Below are 14,861 nucleotides of genomic sequence, written 5' to 3'. Positions count from 1 at the left end.
TTGAAGTTAATATTAACTTAATTTTTACCGCTGACTGGAATAAACATATAAACTTTTCGTTAATATAGATGCAATGAAATAATCAATAATTACAGTTTAGTATTAACTATCCTACCTCATAATACGTTCAAAATAATACCGTAATAATCCAAAATTTAAAAAAATTTGATTACTTGAAGTAAAATCTTATAATACTTTTTTTTAGAATAAATAAAAATTATTTGAATGAAAGATATCATTAGAGAGTATTTAAGAATTGTTTATCCAACCCTTTAACAAATATTTATGTAAGAAAAATGTAGGTTAACACGAAGTCATAATGTAAGAGAAAATTGTGTTTTATATTAATAAAAAAAAAAAAATCACTTTTCTAGCTACAATTTCTAACACATCAAAATTGATTATCATATTCCTATTTTATTTCAATAAGAACTATAAACTTCAGTAATTCTATAAAAAAATCGTCAAATTCAATAGTAAAAATGATGCATTTTGTAGTTCTGACAAAAATAATAACGTTAAAAAAACAGTTATTTAACACGTTATTTTTGATCGATAAAAGCACACAAACAAATTACTACAAAGGTACAAACTTGAAGAAAATACAGATGTTTTCTAATCTTTGTGGAAGAATAAAATTTGCTAAAAACAACAATAAAATATGGTAGATAAAATATTGAAGATAAATAAAGTAGCAAAAGTTATATACAAACATTAAAAAAATAAGCAAAAAACATTTATATGAAAAAAGAAGCAAAATAAATAAAAAGAAATTAAACTGACTGACTGGTATATTCTGATCCGATTTCTCTTCTTAAGTTGTCTTGAAGTGAATCTTTATTCTTTTCTAGATCAAAAGAACCATAATGGAAGTTGCCTTTTCCTTTTAATTGTTCGACGAATGTTTCCATCATAAGTTTACATGTATGTTTACCAGAAATTTGACCACAGCCATCTTTATCGTAAACAAGCATCACTTTATACCACTTATACCTACAACAGAACAAATACAAAGAAAGAAAATAATTTAAAAGTATATACAAGTCGATTATAATAGTAAAACTTTCTCAATACAACTATTTTACTATTTTAAAAAAAGTTAGAGTTAAATAAGAAAATAAAGTAAAACACTATTTTAATATACAGTGTTCAACTTAAAAGAGGCCTTATCACTTAGCACTTTATACTAAATGCATATTTTTGTTAAGATGCATGTATTGATGTAAGATGAGTAAAAGAATGTGGAAGATGTTGGTACGACTGGAGTGGGGTGGACTGTTTATTGCCTGTATATTTGAGTATTGTCACTCCTTGTCGACCATTGGCTTTTGAAAATTGGATAATCGTGTATTATTGTTTTTTAAAATGCAGTTAACTATTGAAGAACGTATATTCGTGATGGAAACTTATTTAGAGACGAAATTTTATGTTGTGTGTCGGCGAAAGTTCAGGGAATATTTAAAAAGGAACCATCAGTGAAAAATATTATTTAGAAGTTAGTTAAAAAATTCTTTAGTTCGGTGATAGACCAGAAACGTACCCGAAACAGATCAACTTTATCGAAGCAGGCCGTAAACAACATTAAAGCGGTAGTTGAAAGATCTTCTCACAAATCTTTGCGGAGACAATGCCGGGAAAAACATTCCAGTTCACAATTCAGTGACGAGAATGGGGAAGTGTTATAGTATCGAATACGTTACACTTACGAACGAATACATTACACTTAACGAATATGTTACACGGTTTCCCATGAGCTAATTAATGCTGATTATGCTAAACGGTTTCACTAGTTAGTGGTTCAAGAATTTCATTAGAGGCAACAATGGCATTTTAGATTAAGTTTTTTCACAGAAGAAGCATGGTTTCACCTTGGTGGATATGTTAATAGTCAGAACTACCGAACGTGGAGTACTGAATACCCACATGTTTTAAAATCTCCCCTATATCAACAAAAAATAGGCATATGGTGTGAGGTTTCAAGGCAAGGAATAATAAGACCCTTGTTTTCGAAAAAAAAACTGTGGGTGCTGCTGTTTACCAAGAAATTATCCAGCAGTTCATAACCTAACAGAAAGAGGATGAGGATTACTACTTGTTGCAACCGGACAGCGCCATTTGGCATATAGCTCGTTCACCTATGAAGATCCTACAGAATTTTTTCGGTGGAAGAATCATTTCTTAAGGATTGTGGCCACCATGTTCCTCTGATCTGAGTAGGCCAGATTACTTGCTGTGGGATTACTTAAAATAAATTGTTAATAGGAAAATCTAAACACCCTGCAGGAAAGACATTACCAATGTCATCCATTAAATAGACATGGTACATATAACAAGAATATGGTCAAACGTGTTGACAAGTACACAGAAGTGGAAGGACATAATTTTCAACACCTTCTGTAAATTATTATGTAAGTTTTTGCTAATAAACTATTATTTATAGACTAAAATAAGTGTTGCCCCTCTTTTGAAATGAACCCTCAGTATAAATCAGAATGTATGAATATATGTTTTCATGTATATGTATATCGATGTTTACTTAAAACTCAAGAACCGCTAGGCCGATCTGATCGATACTTATCCAATATCTATATTCCAATTCTGTGACAGTATTGGCATAAATTAATTCAGATAACTCTATCATTGATTGAGCAATAAAAGATCATCAGAGAGTGTGAAATAGTTAACAGTATAATTTTTTACAAAATTATAATTTGATCGAAGAATAAATTACGTTTTGTAGGACGTACTAAAATGAGATTAACTATAATTATTTAATTTCACTTTTGTAGTTCATGATAAAATCGGTTAAAACTTTCTTGATATATCAGTTAATAAACAAATTTCATTGTTGTTCGATTTGCTCCTCCTTTCTTAAAACCTTTATTTTTAATTTACGTGTTAAGCCTGAATTTTAGAAAATAACTCTAAAGCGATGTCAGTTAAGACAAAACAAAAATGGCTTTTTTTATTTTTATTCGAAATTTCTTATCGCTATCTTTTGGAAAAAAGTTTTTGATTTTAATTTTGTAAAGTATTTCAAAGGACACGAATTAAAGCCAGTAAGATTTTAAAACTCTTCGACTGAAAAATTTACAGAAAATTATTTTTAACTTAGTTTAGTTTGCATAAATATATGAATATAATTCTTGGGTTAATGATTATTTTATTTGTAATTGGTGAAATTTAATATTATTATTGTAGGTGTAATCATAAATAATATGTGTATTGGAAAATTACTCTTGGAAGTTTTCTTTTTACGATATATGATCTACATTAAAAAGTGCATAGAGGTTTACGAAAAGAGTAAACTTGCCAAGTGCATTATCCATAACCTACATCGACAAGAGTTCAACATACAATAAACTATATTGGGATTCACTTTCACAAAGGTTCTAATATTACAAGATGATACATTACTTTTAAAGAAAATTTATTTCGTTGATCTCTAATAATGATAATAATAATAATAACAACAACGATTTCTGCACATTTCGTTTAAAAAAAAAAAAAAATAATAATTAGATTAAATTATTCAAGTTTATGTATAAATATATGTGATAAATTTATTGTAATATTTTGGGTAGCAAAGTTGAGAATAAAAGTAAATCGAGTCACATCGCGTTAAGGAGGAGTAATTGTCACCGGGTCAACCTAGATGTCTTTTTCATTCCGAATTCTGATCAACCATGTACCTCGGGCTCCACCTTGATTGTCACTTGACATGGAAGAACCAAGTAAAAGAGAAAAAGCTAAACATTAGGTTTAAGGAGCTTTATTGGTTACCAAGCAGGAATTTACATTTGTCTCTGTCGAACAAATTTTTAATATACAAAGTCATTCTGCAACCCATTTGGATATATGGTTTCAATCTATGGGGCACGATGAGCAAAAGCAACATTGAGGTTATGCTTCCAGAATAAGTTGGCGAGCATCACTTCAGAGGCGCCGTGGTTTCCACGGAACGATGAAATTCATAACTACCTGAAATTACCTTATGTCCGCGAGGAAATCAAGCGTTTCGGTTCATATTATAAACAACGGCTAGTAATCATGTCGACTATTTAGCGCTGAATCTCCTAGAAGTAAAGATGTCCGGCGACTCAAACGCCTTCACGTGCTGGACCTTGGGGAGTCTGGGTAACCCTTGGGCTAGAACGAGATTCCTTAAGTGATGAGCATCTTCTCTGTACCTGCTAAAAAGCCTAAATTCCTTTCACAAGCAAATTATGTTACTGTTTTGTTTTTCTTCCCCTTTGTCTTGTAATATTATTTGATTTTTTTTTTTTTTTTTTGGTAGGGTTTTACGGACTTTTGTATTTTTATGAAGTGAATATTTTTATTGAAGTGCTTTTATACAAATGAACTATTGTCTTATGTTTGTATAATACCTGAACTATTATCTTAAGTATGTAAGTTTTATTCAGGGGATTCATTGGAATCGCCTCAATGAGAGCTTATTTTAATTCTGTTTACTTACGGTTCTTTCTTGAAACCGATTGTAAATAAACAAATTGCGATAAAATAACACAAATAAAAGTATTAAAAAAATATTTCAAAATCAGTAATATCTAAATATGAACGTAAGTAAATTTTGGAATAACATTATCAAAGAAAATATTCAATTTTAACAAAACACAACGATTTTAATTTTATTTAACAATTAACAAAGGACTCTTTTGGTGACTCTGTTGATACAAATTTTCTAGAAATGCCATGAATAAGAAAAACTTCACAAAAAATTATGATTAAAAATTAATTATATATTAAAGTAATTATAATTATGAAGCTTAGATAAATAAAGTAATTTTGATTAATTTTATTAACCATAGCCCGTTCGTATTAATATATAAATTATTTATATAATAGTTTCCACTTACCAACAATCTTTAATATTCGAGCGCTATCAGATTATTAATCCATCCTCAGGAACAATGATGTGTAATACATTAAAAATTTATAACAATTGAGACTTTCATAATGACATGACAGAAAACGTTAACTTTATTTTACCTTTTGACGATCAATTGTTATATTTATATTTTTATAAAATTTAATTTGATATAATTAATGATAAGTGAAGTAAATAATTATAATGTATAACACATCATTCTTCCTGAGGATGGATTAATAATCCGAAAGAGCTCGAACATTACTATTAAATATTGTTGGTAAGTGGAAATTGTTATATAAATAAAGTAATTTTGATCTGACAACTTCATTAAAATTTAAAGTAAATTATTATGAAAAATTTGAGAAATAATTAAATGAGATCACTGAAATTTCAAATATGTTTTATATACATTGTTTTCCAAACGTGTGTATAAAATTTAAACTTTATATAAAATTCAATAAATGAATTAGATTTCAAAAATGTAATATACCACAGAATTTATTTTTGTACTTTTTTTTGAGTATAGGAGAAAAGAAGTATAAAATCCTAAACTTTTATGATGATGACGTAAGAAAGTTAGGTTGTTGTGACATTTCAACTCGAGGGATATATCAACTCTTATTGTGGCAACTTATTGAGTGGGTTTGTGTTGTTATATGAAGAATAAATTTAATTATATATAGTGAATAAAAATGAAAAAAGTTATGAAAAAGAATAGTAATATCTGGGGTATTTATATAGAGCTGTCTATTGGGGTATTTATTCTAACTGTCGCCTACATAAAATCTACGAGACATTTTAATATTACTTATTTAAAAATATATACTCAAACAAAAAAACGCTGATTTACAGTGAGCGACAGTGTTTCTCGTTTGAATCTAATAAGCTAAATTAATATTATGAATTATATTATATTATTATATTATATAATAATTGTTGTAAAAAGAAAAAATATATTTCTAAACCATTTAGTTTACAGGTAACGACTACTTAAAATATTTTTCCTAATTATCTTCCGTTCTAAATTCTCTTTCTAAACTTTTAAAGTAAAATGTACACTAGAAGAATGTTTCTTTATTCAAAGCAATTGTTATTTTCAAAGTATTCAAACAGGATATATCCTAGAAACAATGTCTTACGAGTATAAACAATAAAGTTGTGCCCAAAGCTGGAAACCGAAATTTTTTTAATATATAATTTAACTTAAGTTGTAGTTTATTACAAGTAATGTCAATTAAACTTTTCTAAAAACATTTATTGCTATTTCTGTGTTGATAGAATTAATTATATACCATTTAACAAGATATTGTAATATGATTTTGTCGGTGTAATGTGCTCTGAAAGCATAAGATTCTATCCAATATTAAAAACTTAAAATATAGCTAAGAGAGAGAATCTTCTGATCACGGTATTGGTTAATGTGATAGTTACTGCTGAGTAACGTTACTGTGGGATTTAGAGCACCCTACTGTAATCAAAGGATTGATCCATTAGTACAAACACTGAGCCTTTGTCCTGTTTCACTTGATTACATGTGTATGTAAAGGTGATATTAATTTAAAACGTTTTAGGCGAATTTTAATGAATATTATACTCATTCCTACCCATCCAAAAAAAAAAAACAAACAAAAAACAAATACAATTGTACGTTTCTAGATACCTTTTGATTATATATTTTTTTCCCTTGATGAAAAAAAAGTAGGTGGTTCAACTTTATACAAAAAAAAAAAAATGTTATAAATTACAAACATTCCATTCCTAACTAAAGGAAATAATTTAAAACTAATTTTTAATCCTAAGTGAATTTAAACTTTGCAAATAATAATAATAATAAAAGGCTGTTGCAGACACACTTGAATGAAATGTTAGCATTATCTGAGATATTTAAAAAAATTATGTCCTTATTTCTCGTAACATGCTTCCAATAGTTGTTACGATAATCACGAAAGGCATTATATAATTATCTAATATAATATGGAAAGTTTTTCAGTCAATAAGATGAAGCATCATCAGCCGAATATAAAACAAAATGTTATACGTGTACAAATGCGTAAATGAGAGTGGACATATTCATGATTATTGAAGCCTCAAAAAATATATTACAAACAAAATCTTCCAGGAAGTCACAGTGTTACACTAGAGAAATATAAATTTATAAGATTTAAAAACCAGTTAAGAAAATAGTAAACCGTAATTTAACAGTAGTTATTGACAAACAGAATAAGTGTTCAATAAAAAAATTTTCGGTTGGCTAGAAATCAATGAATGGCATAATAAATACAAAAGAAATACTGAATATGATATGCATTTGTTGTTAGAAGAGAATTTTAAATTTACAAAACAGGAGGATAATAGGAAATTAAATATTAAGACAAGGAAACTTATTATACCAGAAACAGGAGACTTTTATTATTTATAATAAAATTATGAAAGGATGGTTGAAGTAATGTAGGTATAAAAAACTGATTGGCACTTGTACCAGGAGCATGCGATGAGAACGTTCATAAAAAATAGAAGTCTACTGGTATCGAACACGAATCTAAGAACCAGAAATAAATTCTTGAAAATATCTGAGTAGATTTTTGGGTTTTATTGTTGTGAAACCTAAGCAATTTCAGTCACATCTTATAACTTCATTAAGTTTATTTTAACAGCCTCAACTGCATTGTCTATAAAAGATAAATTTTCTATTATTATCGTAACATGCTTAAAAACAAATTAGTTTGATAATAAAATTAAAGGAAATGACCACTATTTACATATTTATCAATGTTTTAATGGTTTAAGGAATATTGAATTTCACTATTAATATCAACCTCTTCAAAAGACTATTACGTGTTTTATCAAATTAAATGCTATTCTCTAAATTTGGTGCCTTCCACAAAAACTACATTCATATAACACTATATATATTACTTGACTTTTATTGAATTCATACACGTTCAAATTAGTAATTATAAATCTACACACAAAAATACATATCACATCCCACACAACACCCATACGCGTTTTAAATTATATGTATACTGACAGAAATACATTTTGGACGAGTGTGTGCATGTGTGTTTATTAAAATCGTAATACATAAGGATAAACAAACAGAGATATATATGTTGCCATAAATCACTGAAATTAGTGAAATGTGTGTTCAAATATGTACACGTGTCCCATTTATCTAACTCAGTAGTAGCTAAATTTCACACTAAACTAATCTAAAATCCTTTGGTGAGAGTTGTGTATGATCATCTGCCTTATGCAATTTGTTGGCAAAATTTATACATTTACACTGAAAAGTAAAGTTGCTACCATTTAATAACATTAAAACTCAGGTTAGATTCAAATAGCATCTCATCATTTATTTACACTACTATACGTAGTTTACATTCAGGAATTCTACATATCTTTTTAAATGTTTTATTAATGTGTTCGTTGCAATCTGTTCAAGTGGTGAATAATAAGTAACCTCCCCCCACCAAGTAATATAAAAATGATATGTATGCCATGCAAATGAGGTGTAGTCTTATACAGACTCATGCTGACCATTTCTGAGACATATGGTAAATTGAATTCCAACTACAAAAATACAACGTTATCCATTATCTAGTAATCAAATCCTTACTTCTACTAGGATTTGAATCTCGAAACTTCGACTTAGAAAATCAGCTGTTAAACAATTGATTTGCGACTAGTAACCACTAGTTAGGCTAAATATCTAAAAACTGATTTACATAATTAAAGTCATTAATTATAAAAAAATAGGTAAAGAAATGCTAGAGAATTGTTTGAACAAAGTAAAAATGTACATTTCGACAAAATTTTCTTTTGTGAGCTCTTTAATGAAAGTGGCAAAGCTTTATAACGATGTTGAAAAAAAAAATATTTTAAAACAAAGTTTGTTTGTTTCATCATTTACAGTTAATAATTTCGTATAATTTTTTCAGCTGAATGTTATAAGAAAAATTCCGGTTATAATTAGTTACATAATTATATGTTTTACGGTTTTTTTTATAACGGAAAATCAACTGCTCTCTTTTTCTTTAGTCTAATTATGATAGGTTCGTATCGTTTTTATTAAATCGAGAATATTTTTTTACCAGAAAACAAACGAATATTTTTTTTAACTAACTTATAAATATAACTGAATAACTATATTATCAAGAACTATCAGTCAGAGGTAAATTAAAAAAAAAAAAAAATTACGTAGATATTAAAAGTTTTTGAATTGATTTATTTTGTATTTTATGGTTATTATCAATTCTGTTTGTACTGACGTTGGTAGTCTGAAAATAAAAATGCAGCTGTAGTTATCTATAATTTCAATAGCTTTAACATCCAACAATATTAACTATTAATAAATGATATCAATTACTGGAGTGGAATGGAGGGTATCGCAAGACACTATGTTCTCGTATAGGCCTGCTAGATTCTTTCTTTCAAAAGTCTTTGAGAGACTATTCTTCCAAAGATGGCCAGTCTTAGAGAAGGATTACGTTATCCCTGATTTCAAGTTTGACTTCAGAGGCGGCCATTCGTTCATCGAGCAGACTCTTGTTTGTAAAGGAGAACGGGAAGCCAAACTTTGTCAAATTCCTGTTGAATGTCCAGGAAGGTTGCCGAACAGTATTCCTTTCTTTCTAGGCACCCACTCACTGATCACTCTAAAAATTTCGTAAGTCAAACCTACCTCAACCGTTCTATATTGTGTTACGTAGTTACCTAAATGGGCAATTTTCTCAAGTCAAATATAACCAGGAATTGTCTGTCTGCATAGACAATCTAATAAGAGTTCCACAAGGTACTTTGTTAGGTCGGTTTCTATATTTGATACACAGTACAGACCTTTCCAGTACAGATGTTACATTTGCGTCCTTTGCAGATGACACAGCGATTTTGGCGGTAGATAGTGGTCATAACTTTCCTCGAGCAAATTGCAAGCGGGATTCGGCATTATCAACAAATCGCTGCGTAGATGGAGGTTGAAAAACAATCCCCCCAAATCGACTCATGTAACACTTAACAATAAGAAGGAGTAATTGCCCGGTTCAAACGGACAATAATCCCTGAAACAAACACGGTACGGTACTTAGGGTTATATCTAGATCGTCGATTGACCTGGAAAGATCACGTCAGAGAGAAGAGAGACAACTGTAAGCTAAACTTGCACGAACGTTGTGGCTCCTTGGTTTCATTTGTCCTTGAATAAATAGTTGCTGTTTTCTTGAAACCAGCGTGGAGATATGGTACACAAATATCAGGGACTACTAATAATAGTAACGTTGAAATCATCCAACCGTTACAAAACAAGGTTCCCAGAATGGTATCAGGGGCTCCATGGTTCGCTAGAAACGATGAGATACACGTTTTGTATCTTGGGGTGCTTTGTGTTCGTGAAGAGATACGCCAACTAGTAGAGACTACATATCAAAACTGGATAACCATCTGGCGCTGAATTTACTTGACAACGGTGAGAAAGTAAGACGATTGAGCAGGCTACATGTACTGGACCTTGTTCATCTTTGGAGACATGGATCATCATTGTAGTGCGTGACTGGTTAATATGTTAATTATAGTTCAAACTTAAAATGTGTACTATTTTTATCTGACTTTAATATTTGCGACTTTACTTGGGTGACTAATTTTTTGTGACTTTATTATTATCTCCTTTATTGACTTATTATATGTTATTTATTTTAACTTTATAATTTACTTTCTTTTTATTAACTAATTGCTTCGTTTGTGTCGTGAGAGGTGATGTATATTATTAATATTGTATTTGAGGTGACCAATCTTTGAATGGTCTCCTGACACGTTACTCTTAGCCGTACAATTCTATTTATGGTTGCAATCATTTGCCGACCGTTTGTGAAAAATAAATTGCTCAAATAAAAAAGTTGGAACTGTTTCCCAGATTGTTTAACTTTTGTTATCTATAGGAACTGGTTAATAAAGGTTTTCGACTTTTGTATTTTAAGCTTAATTAAATGTTTTAATTTCCATACTACATCACTTTTAGTAGTATTAATTACAAATTATACTACTAATCTTTTTGTTAGATTTGGTTTCGTTATAACCCTGCAAATTAAACTCAATCATAACCAAAACATCGTAATTTTGATGCAAAATTTATCCTTCGAGACGTAAATCATAACTTGCAATATGGCACTGAAATGCTGGTTTTATAACAAATCTTCAGGAGTAATAAATGCGTCTTCCTAAATCAGCTGATTTGGAAGTCGAGAGTTCCAGCTTCAAGTCCTAGTAATGGCAGTTACTTTTATACGGATTTGAATACTAGATCGTGGATATGTTCTTTGGTGGCTGGGTTTCAATTAACCACATATCTCAGAAGTGATCGAACTGAGATTGCACAAGACTACACCTCATTTACATTCATACATAACATCCTCATTCATCCTCTGAAGTAATACCTTATCAGGTAATTCCCGGAGGGTAAACAGGAAAAAAGAGAGGCGTAATACACGGAATTAAGTTGACTTTACTGACTAATCGAAGGAGTTGGATACTATTCTCATTACATTACATTATTATTGAGTAATACCGACTTTTTAAAGGCGTCTGATGCTACTTACAATACATTACATTACTGCTGGGTTTAAACTGACTCCTGACAATTTTCATTGAGTTGAAAATATAATACTTCAAATTTTTTATTAGTCTTTAACTCTTATAGGTTTGGATGACTTTTCTTTAATACCATTAATTCCTGACAATTTCATAGTAGTATTCAATAAAAATATTAGCTTTATGTAACTATAGTAAAAAAAATAACAGAGAATCTTTTCGAGTTTAGATTTTTTTTAGTTCTTTTTTTCTATTTTATATAAAAACTTCATTAAATTGAATCTTTGAAACAGTGTTTTTTATTTATCACAAGGATATTATTTTTCACTTATGAAGTTTTTAAAATTATTCAGCGAATCATAGTTACCAAATACGATCTATAAATTAGCAGACCAGTCTCTTAAGACCAATGTATAAACAGATTAATTCTTCATCTGAGCGGTTTGACACAATGATAGTAAGTTGAACACCGAAAATACTACACATTACAGTTTTTTTCCTTGGATTTTAAAATAATTTAATTACAAAAATACATTTTATAATAAAGTGTTGAAAATAAGTAAATAAATGTAGCAATCTTAAATTATAAAAACTAGATATAAGGTAAGAGCCGTAGTGTTATGTTTTTAATTGAAGAACTGAAAAATAAGGCTATGTTGCAAAATAAAATTTGAAAGTTTTACTTATAATCTTAATCCTGATGATCGTTTTATCTGTTATGTAATTATCATCAGAAGACGTTACGGAAAAAGTAAAATTTTTAATGGGGATTTTAAAATAAAAATTTAAAAAATACTTTTTATTGTCATTCTAAACATTTGTCTACATATTGCTGCTGTCGCTCTATTTTAGGTAATTCCAAGAATTTGCGACGATTATTGTTTAAAAAAAAAATTGACAATCTACAAGATTTTAAGCAAATATTTTTGTAGATCTTTTCTGCAGAAGAATCTTTTTTCCAATTTCTTCCGCAATCGTTTGCCGTTGTTCTTTATTTTTATTCCTCATAAAAAAAGAATTAAATAATAAAGTATATCATTATTTAACATGAAGTACTTCATTATAATTATTCTTTGATTTATGGTAACAATGAATATGATAATCTAACTTAGCGAAATGTTGAATTTTGCATGATAATGGTTTAACATAAAAAATCTTATGAACTTTTAGTTTTGTTGTATTAGTTATTTCTGTTCATTGGTTCTCGATCATTTTAAACGCAATCACAAATTTTTACAAAGATTTACAAATTTCGTAATCACAAATTTTAACGCAATCACACGATCTTTTAACGTTTTGTCTCTTAAACGTTAGAATATCTGCTTCAACCCAGATGTTCACTTTAGTCCTTTATTAATGGTGGTAAAGTGGTTTATTGAATTGTCTGGTCATTTTCATTTTATATTTAATTCGTACCTTTGAACTTTTAAAATGGTTTTTTATGAATTATTCTGCTCTAACGATACAGTTTACTGTCTTAAGCCAAAATCTCTTTATTTTTCCATAAAAATATTTATTAATATATAATAATATATTGATATTATTATTTTTTTATTACAGGGACTAGTTCTCTCTGCTCATTCGGAGTAATAACTAAAATATTCATTGTTAATAAATAGTTTAAATAAATTTCATCGTACACTTTCGTCTTCAAATAGTTTTAGGTAAATTTTCACTTTAGGAGAAGATTATATAAATTTTAAAATTAAGAATTTTTACTTATTTATTTTCTTTATGTATCTATTCATTAAGTAATTTCACAGAGATCTCTTCTTCTTCAGAACGAATAGTTATTATTACGATAAATCAATAAAAACAGAGATTAATTTTAAAATATGAGTGATATATTCTTCTATTACAAAATGCTGGTATTACAAATTGATGCTATTACAATTTATTTTGCTTATCTCCATAGAAAACTGTATCTTCTTAGTTTTTCATGCCGAAGATTTTGGATTGAAATCGCGGTCAAACATAGATATTTGACCGAGAAATATATATCTATAAATATATATCTATATTTTATGAAAAATATAGATATTTTTCATAAAATTCCCTTCTAAATTTGTTAAAATATTTTTTCAATAAGGAGAGGTGTTTGTCCACGGGTTCACGTAAATTGCGCTTTCATCCCGGATGTTGACCACGTACGATGTCTAGGCCTACATCTGGATTTTCGTCTGACATTGAAAATTCATTTGAGAGAAAAAAGAAAACAGCTTAACATTTAATTTAAAGAGATGTAGTTGCTTGCCAGGGGGTCACAGTTGTCATTCTCTAACAAACAGTTGCTGCACAAACAATTCTGAAGCCGGTGTGGATCTACGGTATCTAACTCTGTGGAACGACATGTAGAAGCAACATTGATTTTATCCGACCGTTCCAGAAAGATTAATCAGGAGAATAACTTAGCACCGTGGTTTGTGAGAAACAACGAGATCCATGACTATCTAGGATTGCCATACGTTCATGAGGAGGTTCGATTACTTATCAGAGGCTCATGAGAAGTTCTAAATACAAATTAAGGCTAAACAACATGAAAACCATCTGGTTGCGAACCTACTGAACAATAGCTAGGACATTAAACGGCTAAAACGACACTACGCGTTAGATCTGAGAGATAATGAGTGATATTTGTGGAATTTCTTACAGTATGTGTTATTTTGTTTCATCTCATTGTTTTGTTTAGGAATTAGTTGATTGTGTTTGGTTTTGGTATTTCATTGTTGTACTTCTCTGTACTATTTTTTGTTAAGTTATTCATAGTTTTGTTTACACTTAAATTACTGAATGTTACTTTTCATACATGTAAGTTTTTCAACTATTTATATGTATTCCTTTGAGAAGTTTCAATGGACATTTCTCTTAATATCAGTGAATCTTAATCCGATTTACTTATGTTTTAAATATATGTGGAACTTAATTTAAAATAAAATTTGAGGAAAAAATAAAATTCTAGAATGTTGGATTTCATGAAACTTTTCGTCAGACTGTATGGAAATTAATAATCATCTAACTAAAATGAAAAAAAAAATTATACTCTTTGGTGCCGTATTTAATAATTTTAACTTAAATTGTGAATTTTAAACAATTTAAATTTTGCTTAGGGAGTAATAGTTTTAACTTTCACAATTTACTTTTAGATATAGTTTAATATCGTATAAAATAATGGTTTTATTATCTATCAGTGGATGTAATATCAGAAGAAAAACTCCTTTTATTTTAACAACTCAGACCGGTTATTTTTAACGTTGTTGCAAGAAACAAAATTCTTTTGAAGAAGGGGAAATCTCTGGCAAAGTACTTAACATAGAGACAAACAAATAAAAATCAGAGAATAATATAAATTCTATTAATTTTATTGTTAAGTAAGATAATAATATTTAAT

At 28.9% G+C, this 14,861-nt stretch overlaps 1 protein-coding gene across 1 annotated transcript in view; it reads right to left on the bottom strand.

The window, feature by feature from the left end:
- Positions 1–773: 773 nt before the first annotated feature.
- Positions 774–14,861, bottom strand: part of LOC142325698 (atrial natriuretic peptide receptor 3) — a 405,515-nt gene continuing 391,427 nt past the window's right edge. The window contains exon 4 of the mRNA XM_075367727.1: positions 774–993. Within this exon, the coding sequence (XP_075223842.1) occupies positions 774–993 (220 nt within the window). The remainder of the gene's footprint in view (positions 994–14,861) is intronic.

Source organism: Lycorma delicatula, chromosome 5 (assembly GCF_047948215.1).
Source record: "Lycorma delicatula isolate Av1 chromosome 5, ASM4794821v1, whole genome shotgun sequence".
Lineage (NCBI taxonomy): Eukaryota > Metazoa > Arthropoda > Insecta > Hemiptera > Fulgoridae > Lycorma > Lycorma delicatula.
This window is presented reverse-complemented; position numbering and strand designations above follow the sequence as displayed.